General features: G+C 41.0%; 1 protein-coding gene across 1 annotated transcript in view; it reads left to right on the forward strand.

Annotated features, from left to right (window-relative positions):
- CDC123 (cell division cycle 123) overlaps positions 1 to 14,000 on the forward strand; it is a 43,209-nt gene that overhangs the window by 7,519 nt on the left and 21,690 nt on the right. Inside the window, exons 3-6 of the mRNA XM_006208852.4 lie at positions 1,464 to 1,521; positions 1,752 to 1,784; positions 7,490 to 7,585; positions 9,627 to 9,733. Coding sequence (XP_006208914.1) covers positions 1,464 to 1,521; positions 1,752 to 1,784; positions 7,490 to 7,585; positions 9,627 to 9,733 — 294 coding nt within the window. The remainder of the gene's footprint in view (positions 1 to 1,463; positions 1,522 to 1,751; positions 1,785 to 7,489; positions 7,586 to 9,626; positions 9,734 to 14,000) is intronic.

Here is a 14,000-nt window from a genome sequence, read left to right on the forward strand (position 1 = left end):
TTAAGAGTGAGGGACACACATGCACGGAAACTTTGTGTACCTGGATGGGGCTTGTTGGCTAAGAGTGCCAACTGTCAGCAGGTGTTGATGGAAGAGTCTCAGTTGACAGTTATCTGTGGTTCTCTCTTCTGGGGTTGTCTGGTCTCTGCAGAGAAGAATCCTCTAATCACTCTGTTGTGGGAGCAGGGGTAGAAGGAAGGGGACTAGAGGCCGCACCGTTAGTGTGACTTCCATGGAAGACTGTCGTGTTCTAACGTGTCACCTCACAGTCCCCTGGGGCGTTGTGGACCTGAGTCTTGCCCTCTTCAGTTCACAGAGGAGGGTTAGCTGCTGGGCTGAGCCAGGGGAGGAAGACTGGCTGTGTCTTCCTGCCCCTTTTATGGGCTTTAGACAGTCACCCTCTTTGGAGCCCAGAGCCATGGTCCCCATCATGCACGAGAGCTCTGGGTTCTACCTGTCGTTCACGGGTACCCCTCATTGGCTTTCTGTTTTCCGGACTTTGGTTATTGTCTCTTCTCTGCACTTGTCTCCTCTTTGGGCCTTTTTTTCCCTATGGGATCTTTTAAGTCATTTTAGTAGCATTTCAGGAGGGAACTTGGGGATAGATAAATGCCCCTGCTCAACCAGAACCCTCCCTTTGCCTTTTTCCTGGCATAAATCGTGTCCTGGTCCTTAGTCTGATTAGCATTTGTTTTGGATGACGTGAGTTCTTCATCGATGAATGTTGATGGGGGGCGAGCAGGGCCCTCCCTCTGAGGTCTGTCAGCCTTTGCCCCTCCGTCACCCCAGGCAGTGGAGACCGGCTGCTAAGTGGCCCTTTTCAATGCCTGCTTTGCTCACTGGCTGCTTCTAGGACAGCGTACCTGAGTATTTCTGTCTCTCCCTCCCCCGTGCCCTCCTGTGGTGCTAGTCCAGATCCAGGGTGATTCCTGACGCTGGACGCGCTGTTCTCGCCGTCGGAGCTGTGCCCGCGGGGTGTTCCCGCAACTGCCTAGACCAGCTCCTCAGACGATGCCCTCTGCGGCGTCCTTCATCCCATCTGAACTTCCTTGTCTTGGACAGCTCTTCCTCTTATATCGGGATTCAGACGTGAGTCAGTGTCCTCAGAGATGGAATTCGAGCTTTTCTTTCCCTTGCTTCTAGTTATTTCTGAGAAGAGGGCAGAAAGCTTTTATTCTGCCGTCTCTCTTTTTCTTTTCAGTGGAGCTTGAACCCAGGACCTACCACTGACCTGTATCCCTCCGCCTCCCCCCCCCCCCAGTTCCGGCGTCTCTTACCGGACGTGTACTCTCATTAATTTCAAGTTAGATTTTATCAGTTTCTGTCTCAGAAGAGGAACTTTCCCAACATTACCCTCCAGTTCTCAGGCAGCTTCTTTAATATGTATACGCAGCACGCCTGAAATTATGACTGCATGGGACCAAAGCTTTTTCTTGCTCAATTTTTGCCTTATGTTCTTCCAGGGAAGACCCACCAACACGTTCTCAGCCAGACAGTGATGACGAGGCAGAAGAAATACAGGTTGGTTCAAAATAAACTTATGTAGAGAAGTGCATTCCGTTTAAATGCTCTCTGAAACAGTTCTGGCGTTACGATCTCAGAGTACGTTCGGTAAAGTGAGAAATTACACAGAAATCTCACTTCGACATATCGTCTCCCATGTATGTGTCATTTTTAGATGGAGCACTGCTTTTCGGAAGCCCTTGCACTTTCCACATTTAACGTTTTGTTTCTGCCTCTTTCCCCTTCAGTGGTCGGATGATGAGAACACGGCCACGCTTACGGTAAGAGCCGCTCGGTGTGGGGGCAGCTGCGTGCGGACACAGGGGCACTTCCAGGTGTCAGCACTGATCTCTCTAAATTCTCATTTACTCACCATTTCAGGTTTTTATTCATTATTTTGAAAAATAACTTAAATCTCTGTTTATAGGCAAATATAGCCTGTTCTTTTTTTCCCCTTTGATTTCAAAGGAAACATTTCAAGTGCTTGGTTGATGCCTTGACTTGCTTCTGCTCAGCTCTGAAAGAATCAAGCCTGACATTCAGCTCCGAGGTTCCCAGATCTGTGGAGCCTAACTCAAAGTGAAAATCTATATTCACTTTTTAAGTATATTTAAATGGCATAAAAATTGCAGTTTATTTCAAGTGAGAGATTGTGGCTTTAACCAGTATCTTGTATCAAAACGTAGAAGTTGCTCAAGCATGTTTGAGTCTTTCAGGATAAGTGTGTTGTCAGATTCAACTTAAAATATGTTTTAGTTAAAATCTTTTTAAATGAATGAGGTTATTTCCAAAGATATGATAGGTAAATGAAGCTCCTCATACGTTGAGATAAAAGAGAAAGGTTTTTATAAAATTCCCTACAAATAAATGTAAAGGCATAATAAAGGAAATTATTAGAGGCGGGTTTATTCTAATACAGTTCTAAATAAAGAGGTACTTCTGTTAATGTTAATGGAAGAGAGATGATGTCCAGGATACAAGAAAAGAAAAGTGGAGGTACCTCAGCTGACATTTCCTTAGGTCTGAAAAGCACACCAACACATGCAGGAAGGGGAGTTTTACATGTTTTGTTTGACTATGGGTACCACTCAGATCAGTTACTCTCCTTTTATGAAAATTCTGTTCAGTTCAACATCCATGTTAGTTATCTCCCATATTCAGTGCCCTAATAGTGGGTTCTGTGAAGTAAACAAAGATGAATTGATTCCTGACATTAGTGGAAGGTGCCCCAATTCGGGCGTAGAAGACAAAGTGCTGTCAGAACAGCACAGCCAAGAGAACAGTTACAACCAAGGGCATCTAGAAGTACTTCCGTGTGGGAAGGATGATCAGTATCAACTCACGTTTTCTAGTATAGATAGATAGATACAGAATATACATGTGTGTAATTACCAAAGTCTTGTTTGCTAAGGTCTGGAGTGACATAATGACATCATGGTGGCAATGAGCACACCTAATGCCCTAATCATGGTTTGTAAGTACCGTTCTCCACTCAAAGGAATCAAAACTTGGAGGAATTCAAGACTGAGGGTGGAAAAGTAAAGATCAACCTGTACCAACTTGTGTCAGAAAGTAAGAAGGATGCTGACCTGACAAAAAGGACCCGGAAGCCAGCCTGAATGGGCTTCCACTGTCTGAATACTTGAGTATCATAACAAAACGATAGTAATGGAGTATAACCACCGACTAAAATTAGAATCCGTGACCCCGTACTGACACAAGAAAATGATTAAATTAGGTAAGTGGAGCAGAAGAGAAAGCCCTTTATAGTAGAAAGGATGCCAGCTAATAAATGTGGAAGGAATGGTAGCATTAGAAATCACCATTGGGCAATCATTATAGTAATAATTGATAAATAGGTATTAAAACTAGTGGGTGAGTATTGGATGAGGATATTTGAATATTCTCAAAGTATCTCCACCAAAATTATATAATTATAAAGCTATAAAGAGAGGAAAGATAACCTTCCAGTGGAAGGACCTGGCGGCAGCATGATCAGAGTTAACCTCATCCGAGATGGGACAACTGACATCATGTGCCTCTTTCTAGCACAGAAGGACACATCACCTGCCAACAGCGTGCAGCCGGCCTCCAGTCATGGGAAGCATCCAACACACTCGGCGTTTTGGAGATTACATGGCATTACTGCCCCATAAGTATTCCATAATGTCAGGGTCGTGAAAGATGATGTGCAGAGAGAGGAACTGTTATGGGTGGAAGGAGATTAGAGAGACACAGCAGCTGAACGCAGTGCCCTGTTCTAGACTGAATCTTGGCCGGAAAAACATGTTCTAATTCTCTTTCACTGTAAGAGACATTGTTAGGACAAGGGGCACATTTTGAATAAATTCTGTAGATGAGATAATGTTATTGTATCAGGGTTAGCCCCCTGATTTTGATTATTTGGCTAGGTTATGTAAAAAAAAAAGTTACTACTTTTTAGGAAATATATATTGAAGTATTGTACTTAGGGGTAAAGGGACATCATGACTTCAGTTTACTTTAAAAGAGTGTAGGAAAAGAAAATACATTTTATACACACACACATATGTATATATATGGATACACACATTCCTGCGTAATTATACACAGAAAGGGGGTTAGGGAGGGAGAATCATAAAGCAATGTGGTAAAACACCTGAGTGAAAAGGATACAGAAATTCTTGTTACTCTTCTTTTAATGAAAGAGTGAAATTATTTCAAAATTATCCTAAAATTTGTTTATTTTATTTTTAGGGGTTTTGTTTGTTTTGTTTTGTTTTTGGTAGAGAAGGTAATTAGGTTTATTTATTTATTTGTTTTTAGAGGCAGTACTGGGGATTGAACCCAGGACCTCATGCATGCTAAGCACACACTCTTCCACTGAACTGTACTCTACCCCCCGAAATTATTTCACAATAAAAAGTTAATTGAAAAAGTGATTGGGTTTCACTGGTAGAACTAGATGTTGCTGGACAGGGCAACAAAAGGAATGTGAGCTAAGATCCAAGGTGGGGAAATTACTTTTGGTGAGTGGTAATAGTCCATTGGTAGAAACAGGAAAACCCCCAAATTAAAAATGGAAATAGACAATCGAGATGAGTACATTTCAAAAGCACAAATGGTGAATTTCAAAGGGCAAGTTATCAAAAGTGTACAAATCAAGTGACAGCAGTTGTGTTAGTTTTATAGAATGTTATACTTTATGGACAGGTACGCGTATCATAGGTGTGGAGCCGTGGCTCTAGAAGAGTTTGTTCAGTTTTGTGATGATGGTTTCCTGTGGGGAGAGGGAAGGACTAGGTGGGGAGCAAGGAGATTAGGAGCCTCTTTGGTATCTGTGATGCCTTAAGAAATGGTCTGGATCACATATGCCAAATTGTTGAATGTATGTATCCAGGAACATAGGTATATATTTTTGTGTATTTGAAACATTTCATGATTATATAAAAAAAATTCTTTTAAAGAGATGCCCTTTCTGAGTAGGGGGCTGTGGTGGGTAGAGTTGGAAAAATAGTGAATTTGGATCACGGAAATTCCACGGATATGATTAAAAATGTGGATTTCATCCCACTTAAAACAGGAACCTTTTCTCAGGCAGCTGAGGTGTTTGGCATATTTAAAATTGACTCGTTGAGCTATAGGCTTTAAAAGAACCCTGTTACTAGTTAAATCTGTTAGAATTTTCAGGAAAAGTTAGAATCATGACTCCCACATAGCTATAAAACTCTTTAATACATGTTGAAGATTTTATTTAACTCGAGGGAACCAAGCAGATGTCATAACTGGCTCAAAAGAGAGTCCAAAGGACAGACATATTTATAGGTTAGGACTGAGGTAAATGTGTAAATGAGGCAGAACTGGTTTTGCCTTCCTGAGAGGTTGGAGGAAGGACATTCAGATTCCTATCAGATAGAATAGAATTTTCACGTCCATGAGTAATACTTGGTTATCCCTTCCTGTAACGGACCAAGTTGTAAACTAGCTCACAGGCCCAGCTAGAATCGGGTAATCCAGAAGGTGCGGTATGTATACAATACGTAATCTTCCACTGAAGCACACATTTTTCTGTACGGTGCATGAACTGTTTATCATTTCAATTTGTTTTAGGATCCTTATGGGAGGATTTCTTAAAGTTGAATAATTTGAGGATTTGAGAGAACCTCTTTTAAAATGTAATACAGAATAGCCAATATTCTGTAATAACTGAAGTATAATTTTTAAAAATTGGGAACCACAGCATTGTACATCTGTAACTTACATAATAAAGAAAAAAATAAAATGTAATTCAGAAATATAAAGGCAACCCTTATATGTGAAGCTTTATAGAATAGGAAAATTATATTGTTTTGTCTTCAAAGATTGAACCCTTCATATTGTAAAATTTGTGCAACTGTGCCGTTTAGTGAAAATACTGCTAATGTAAATCGTGGATGAGTGTTTCTATGGGGAGAGCTTTAGGGAAGCCAAACCAGCAACTTCTGGGGATTATAAGTAAATTACTGGCTTAGCATAAATCATAATTCCTTTTGATGGGGAGAGGTGAATGGAAAATGAAAGACTCAAGGCTGTAACTCGCTTTGAAAGCCTCTCAAAATGGCTACAGTTTAGTTCCCCATATCTAAGCCGAGGAAGTGGAGCGGAAGGTAGAGACAGCGGCTGGCTGGCCGAGAACGAAGGGACAGCTGCCGCTGCGGCCCAGCGGGAAGTAGGGACGTCCAGCGCCCTTGACCGCTCCCTCTACTCGCTAGTCTGTTCCTTGACGCTAGTATCTAGTTTGGGGGGTATATTACCTTTTTTTTTTAACTTTCATATTTTAATCTTCCAATTCTTGTCACGGTTTTTTCTGTTATAACTGGCTCAGGTCTTGGAGGTCAGTGTAAGCCATTTGATTTGTTTTTGCGATATGTACTTTAGCTTGTTCTAGACCTATTCTTACTTTCCCCCCCCCCTTTTGGAAGAACTTGTCATTACTGGACTTTTTCAGTACTTTTAGTTGCCCAATAGGGGGCAGCAAATATAAAGGGATAAAATAGGGGAGGGTATAGGTCAAGTGGTAGAGTGCATGCTTAGCATGCATGAGGTCCCGGGTTCAATCCCCAGTACCTCCTCTAACAAGAGATAAATAAGTAAACCTAATTATCTCTCCTACCAATAAGTAAGTAAGTAAGTAAATAAATAAATAAAAAGGGATAAAGTGGCTGCAGAGAATCAGGGTTAGTGTTTTTGTATTCTTGTCCCTCCTGCAGGTCCCTGTGCCTTATTCCTCTTTTCTCTACTTTATGTCCATGGGCTCCTTTGCTGGTGACATAAGGCCCAAGGGAGAGCATAATAGTAATTAGGTTTACCTTCACTACTGTGTTTCTATTTACCTCCTGGTGGAAACGACCCTGTGGGTTTTTGGGTACTTACCATTATAAAATAATGCATTTTAAAATCGACCAAAAAGGAAAGAACATTTTTAACTTCACCAAGGTCCTGCTTTTTGAGTTCTGTTTATATTAAAACTTGTCTGGAAATAGCCATGTTTAAAAACAGTTAACCACATAATTTATTTCTCACTCTCATGAAGCCCTTGGGGGATGGGTCCAGGAATCTTTTCCTGCAAACAGAAAGGCTTCTGGCCCTTTAAATATGAGGTATTACTTCTAACAATCGGAGGATATGTACAGGTGATACTCCGCTCCTCTCTTTTCACTTAATAAATGCTGGTTTCATGTAGATGTTAAGAGCACCCTTCCTTCCTGATATCCCCACATCCCTCTTCGGCTTTGTGGGTCTTGATTGCTTTGGAAAGCGTCATTTGAGCACTTGTTATTCATTTCCGTTTCTCATGTTATTTGATCGTTGTGTTTATTTAGCTGAGTTCAGAAGTTCTGATGGTAATTTGTATTCTCAATTACCTTTTAACACCCTGAAGAGTTGGACCTTGAGATTTTGATCTGTTTTCTATATTTATTGTGAATGATACTGACTTGCCTAAATGATTTCTTCTTTCTCTCTGTAGGCACCAGAATTTCCTGAGTTCACCACCAAAGTCCAAGAAGCTATCAATTCCCTGGGGGGCAGTGTATTTCCTAAGCTTAACTGGAGTGCCCCAAGGGTAGGAACATTTCAGTAAATCTCTCACTGTTTGAATATTCTTTGCTCTGCTCTTCCATTTCATTTTATATCCCCACGGAGGGTCCAATTATATTCCTAATTCTAGGGAAAATACTGTGGAGTTGATTTTCACTCTCCCCCTGTTACTTTATTTCCTTCATTTTGCAGTGCACTTTCCTGGGTCTGTGAAATACTGTATATTTTGCCAGAAGACAGTTTCAACCTCTTGTGTTACTGATCACACTAGAAATCTGAGGAAAGCCTTTCTCTGCTCTTTTCAAAACTTCAGCTGTTCAGTTTGATGGAGACATTTTTCTCTATTGAAAAGTAATAAAAATTAAAATGTCACAGGATCTAGAAATAGAGCAGTTTGACAAATCAGCTGACATTTTCTTAAATTGTGTTTTATTGTTTCAACATTGCATTGAAAAGATTTTTTTTTTTTTAAGTGGAGGCCTGGGAAAAAATTCCATTATTTTTCCTACACCAGTAGAAAACAGTTTTATGTCAGCAAAGCTCATTTGAGGAACCAAGACTTATTTGCAGTTTCACAAATCATGTCACATGTTTCTCTTTTCTTATTCTAAAATGAGTGATAAACTGCTTAATCTGATTTTTATTTTGACTTATTAAAATTAGTGACACATATACATAGTTTAAGTTTTCGAAAGATCCGGAAGCTTGCTAATAAAATCAGCAGGCCCTGACACCTGCTTTGCTTCCTCATTTCCCACTGCTCAGAAGCAGCTGCTTTCAAATAGTTCAGTACATTCTCTGTTTTTTTCTTCTACTTCTTACTTCTTCTGTCTCACGTATTTATTACTGACTTCCCAATTTCAAGCAGAAACGTTCAGCTCTCTTTCATCTTCTATCCCTCTGACTTTCTGTTCCACTGACCTCACAGGAACAGCACACATTGATTAGATCCGTGTTCCATGTTTCTCCTGTTACATTTATGCAAACACCACGCACACATCGGACACATACCATACATTGCTTACGTTTTCTTCAACATTTTGTATTCCCTCGAGTTAGTGATTGTCGTTGATTCAGTTGCCTGGTTTTCTGTGCATACACTGTCGTTTCAGTGGCGTTAAATCTGTGTGTTCAATACACCACCTCTAACCAGAAGTCCATCATCTTTTTCATTGGGAGAGATTTTAAAGAAGTTATTGAAGCTCATTTTTAGATTATGAGCATCGTTCTTTACAACTGATCTGGCCTGAGGCTTTCCAGTTAAGATGGGGAGATTATTTGTGGTTTTAAGTGATTCTTTTGTTCATTTATGTATTTCTTAAGTGCCGGCTGTGCGCCAGTGCTTTCTTTCATAGAGCATGGATAATCGGACATTTTTTTTGCAGTCATTAGTTTTCTCAAAATTATATTACTGTCCTGTGTCTGCTCTATCTGTGGGAGCAGTATACTTTTTAAATGACTTATTCTGTCATTTTTTAGGCATGTTTCACTGAGATTTGTGCCTCCTGTGTCTGCTGTCCTTACCCATTTGATTCCTGTGTATGAGATGTTCACCGTTTTAAATTGCAATGGTTCAGAATATGTCACCTCCTCTCTCCCAGAGTCAATAGACATGGGTCTTACCTGCTTCAGTCACCAGACTTCAGTGTTCCAGCTGTCTCTCCCAGAAACAGGAAGAAAGGAAAGCTTCTCTATTTTCTTAGAGGGGAGCTAGTCAGGCTATCTCTTTATACCTGGGTCATATCACTGAAGTATCAGCATTTCTGATACCTCTCTATCCCCTTCTTTCTCATCTGTAAGGAAGACATAGGGAAGTGCTTGGGCACCTTTCATTTGAGGACCGTAACACCTCAGTTCAAAACTGAGTGTCCAGCATGCAATAGAGATGCTAATCCCTGTGTGGAAGTGTAATTTGACATTTGACAGTACAGCTACAATTTCTTACCTGACTTTTTCCTTTAAACCCTTGAAATGACATGCATTATTGAGTCTGTATATAGGCCTGAACGCCATTCATGGCAACTAACTTGGAATATAAACTGAGCAGCACGTGCTTTATGATTCAGGATGCGTACTGGATAGCAATGAACAGTTCCCTGAAGTGTAAAACCCTCAGCGACATCTTTCTACTGTTCAAGAGTTCTGATTTCATCACCCGTGACTTCACCCAACCGTAAGTATGTCTCGTGTTCTCTTACATCAGCAGTTTCAGTGCTTGTGAGCGTTTTTCTACAGGTGAAATTCCGTTAATTCTAGTACCGTTATAAACAGTTCCCCACAGCAAGGCTGTTTCATTTTCTCAAATAACCTATTAAAGCAAACCTTTCTTATCCTTTGGCAGCAAATACTGTTCAATGAATGGATATATGTAAATATCAAGGGCTTTCTATATATCTGCCCATTAAATATATGGGTAATTTTTTTCTTATTATAAAACCACGGGGGAGGATATAGCTCAAGTGGTGGAGTGCACACCTACCAAGCACGAGGTCCTGGGTTCAGTCCCAGCACCACCATATAAACAAACAAACAAACCTGTTACCTCCCCCTCATAAAACAAAACAAACCCCCAATATATGCTTATCATAGAAAAATTAAATTAGGGACTATAGCCAAACAAAAACAGGAAATGTAAACGCATTCATTAGCTCACCACAATTGGTTTTACATACTTGCAGGATTCTGTCTATGCGTAGGTATAGTACATAGACCTATGTCTTAACTATTTCAGTTTTTTTAAAACAAAAATGAGATCGCGTCGTTCATACTGCTTAGCGGCCTGCTTTTGCACTTCTCAGTATATAGCAAACATCTTTACGTGTCATGAAATACTTTAAAGGCATCATTGTTTTAAACTTCCTGAAGACTTTTCTCCTGGAGAGCTGTAGCACCATTTGGGTCGCCAGTCCTCTCTTCTCACGGCAGTCGTGCAGTGAATATCCTTGAGCTTAAATCTTTGTGCACCTTCCTGATTTTTCCTCTTGGATAAATTCCTAGACCTGGACTTGCTGTTCCCCTGCCCTTGCCGGCTACCCCAGGTCTCATCCTCCCCAAGGGCAGACGGCTCGTTCCCCTCCCCTTGCCGGTTACTCCAGGGCTCATCCTCCTCGAGGGCAGACTGCACGTTCCCCTCCCCTTGCCGGTTACCCAGGGCTCATCCTCCCCGTGGGCAGACGGCCGTCCACACTGCTGAGCTGTAGGCCATCTCTTTATGCTTCATTTGTTCCGTCACCAAACAGCAGTTGTTCTTCTAGATTTCTTGTCCTACCCCATTTCAAACCCGAAATCTCAGTTAAACTAACCACTAAACTGACTTTTAAAATAAAGCATATCAGAATGTCTAGAAACTAACTAAGCAGGTACACAGGGCTGGAAATCCTGTGTACACTCTCTGCATCCCCCCAGCTGCCAGGTCAGTTTGCCCTGCGCAGTCATGCCCTTTCAGCCTGGGATCCTTTCCTGAAGAGGAGCCCGGCATAAAAAAACTGCATTCTCTGTAAGTCAGCTGCGTTATCACCTCTTATGCATCTGGTTCTGCAGCTTGGGTCTATGGTTTTAGTACTATATTAATTAAAGAAACTGAAGTTAAGTAATAATAAATGAGTGTGACTGTCCTCCAGGTTTATTAGCAAAGGATTTTTACCTGTATTGGTTTTTCTGTTCCATTTACAGAAAAAGCTTGCTGTCGTTCTGACATTTAGGTATCTGCCTTTTAAGACTGTGCTGGCACCGGTGTTGTTAGGTGTTTGCTTTAGTAAGAACACAGAAGCGTTTTCATTCTGGGAGATGCCCTCTGAGTAGAGGAAGTCGTGGCTCTCGCTTTTCTTTTTTTTGCCATCATAGGAACTTTTGGACATCAAATGCTTTTGTAAAGAAACTGCAGAATATATTATATTAAAAATACTCTGTACCTATTAATTCACTGAATACCATTTTTATACACTTTTAATATTAGTTGCGGTGTATGAGGACATTATTTCCTGTCCGAAAATGATAAATCCCTCCTAGTTCTCTGTGGCTGATGGTTTTTAATATCATCTTTGCAGTCTAGCGACCTGCAGGCTCCTCTTGGCCGGCCTCTCCCTCTTTGTCTTATGTGAATTTAGCCACGGTTCCAGTGAAGGGTAGAAACACCAGTCAGCCATTGTTTTGCCTTTTGTCATTTTTCACTTTTGCACCGGTAAGAAGTTCAGTCAGCAGGTGAATTTTGAGGCCTTGGAATAGGAGCATTTATCCCCAGAGCGCCGCCCTTCTCCTTGTGTACGTGGTTGGGGGTTGGCAGGACAGACCCCGAGCCCTGAGCTTTCAGCCTCTCAGACGGGCAGTTCCCACGGTCACCCTTTTCTGGAAAGTTCTGTCAGGCGTCAGTGAGTTGCATAACTGTAAATCTTGCCACTAAATGAAAATCCCTATCGATCGTTCCTTTACTGAAAGATGAACTTTCGTCACAGAGGCCTTTCCCAACCCCTTAAAGATTAAATTAAGAGTTTAATTCTTTAAGTTGGATAGAATTCCATCAGTGATCTAATCTAACTCTTCTGTCAGTTAGAAAATGAGGCCTAAATCTGTTCAGTAATTTGCTCCCATAAACTAGTAATGGAACCAAAGCCAGAATATAATTTCAATAATGCTGTTCTAAACGATCTCTGTATTTTCACTTCATAAATTCCTTCTTTTATAAATGCTTCAAAGTAAAACATTATAGAGTGTAGTAAAAAAGAGAATATTACAGTATGTAATTATATGTGGAAAATTATGTAATATGAAAATTCTGTGATATTTTCCTATTTGGGGGGAGAAAAAACAAAGCTGTTTTTGTTGGGATTACAGGTGAACAGGATTACAGGTAGAAGACCACCTAAAAAGACGTCTAAAAATCACACACAGGGGTTTTAAAAATACATTATTGAACAAGGAGTCTGGAGATGGAGTATTTCTAGGGTGAACTGAGCTACTCATCAAGGTCACCAGGGAGCAGGCGCCCTCAGCCTCTCCCTGCGTCATCCTTGGCTTAGGCTGAGTGTTTGGGGTCATCACCTGATGGTTACATGATGGCTGCTGCAGGTGTGGGTATCATGTGGAGATGATATGTGAATCACAAGCAGGAGGAGTGGGTGCATTCCCTCATTCTTCTCTGGATATGAGCAAGTAGAGCATTCTGGAATCTTCCCAGGAGACTTCCTGATAGGCTTATGGTCACACAGACGGTTACTCAGCCTCATCCAGTAGTTGGCAGAGGGAACAGAAATGCCATGATTGGTGTAGACCTCTGGCCCTCAGACTTCAGCTTGCATCAGAATCATCTGGAGAATTTGGCAATACACGGATTGCTGGTCCCCACGCCCAGAGTTTCTGATTCACTAGGCTGGGAGTGGAGCCCAAGAATGTAATTTCTAACATGTTCCCAGGTGGTCCTGGTGCTGCAGGTGTGGGCCCACAGTCCTTGAGGAATGTGTCCTTAGGTGTACACGTGCATCCCTAGGATTGCGGGCGCCCGGGCGTCCGCATCTGAACAGCCCCAGTTCTGTTCGCATGGCTGGGGGTTGGGAATAGCTGGCAAGTAGACAGCCAGGACTGTAAGTTGACATGGAATACTGAGTACTCTTATTTTTCCTCTTCGTCACATGGTTATTGTGCATAAGAAGCTTTAAAAAATGGAGATCGAAATATGAGAGTCAGCATAATCTGTCTGCATTACACCTGCCGAGTGGATTGTCCACATAAACATTCTATGTGACTAGACTCGCCAAGTCACAAGGCTGCTTTCATTAATTATTTTATTGATTGGGTGTCAAATCTGTAGGCCAAGGCCTGAAAAAATCTGGTATTCAACTGGCATTTGGAAGAAAGGGCTGAGTGAGTGAAAAAATTAATCCATTAATTGTGTCTCTGAGAGGCGCATGACTAAGGTAGTTTGATTTGACTAAAGGTCAGGAGAGTTCACTTATCTTAGTGATTTGGGCTCAGCTGTGATCAACATAATTTTTATACATACTTACGTAAGATTATCACAAAACTCATTATTAATCCTAAAATTCAGCAGCAAATGATTTCAGGAGTAAAATTTTGTACGTAAGTTGAACCTAATAGAATCTTTACCTTTGTAGTTTTTAAGATCTGTCTATTTAGATGACAGGTCGTCTGTTTCAGATGGTTACAGTTTTATTTTGCTTACTTATTTTACTTTATTTTTTAATTGAAGTGTAGTTGATTCATAATGTTTTTGGGGGGAGGGAGCTCAGTGGTAGAGCATGTGCTTAGCGTGTACAAGGTCCTGCATTCAATCCCCAGCACCTCCATTTAAAAATAACAAATAAATAAATCAATCTAAACACCTCCCCCTGCAAAAACAAAATCCAAGAAAATTGTATTAGATTGTTCTTTTAGATAGCATATTTTAGCTCTTTTTGAAGAATTCTACGAAAATTCGAACGAACACA

Source organism: Vicugna pacos, chromosome 35 (genome assembly GCF_048564905.1).
Source record: "Vicugna pacos chromosome 35, VicPac4, whole genome shotgun sequence".
NCBI lineage: Eukaryota > Metazoa > Chordata > Mammalia > Artiodactyla > Camelidae > Vicugna > Vicugna pacos.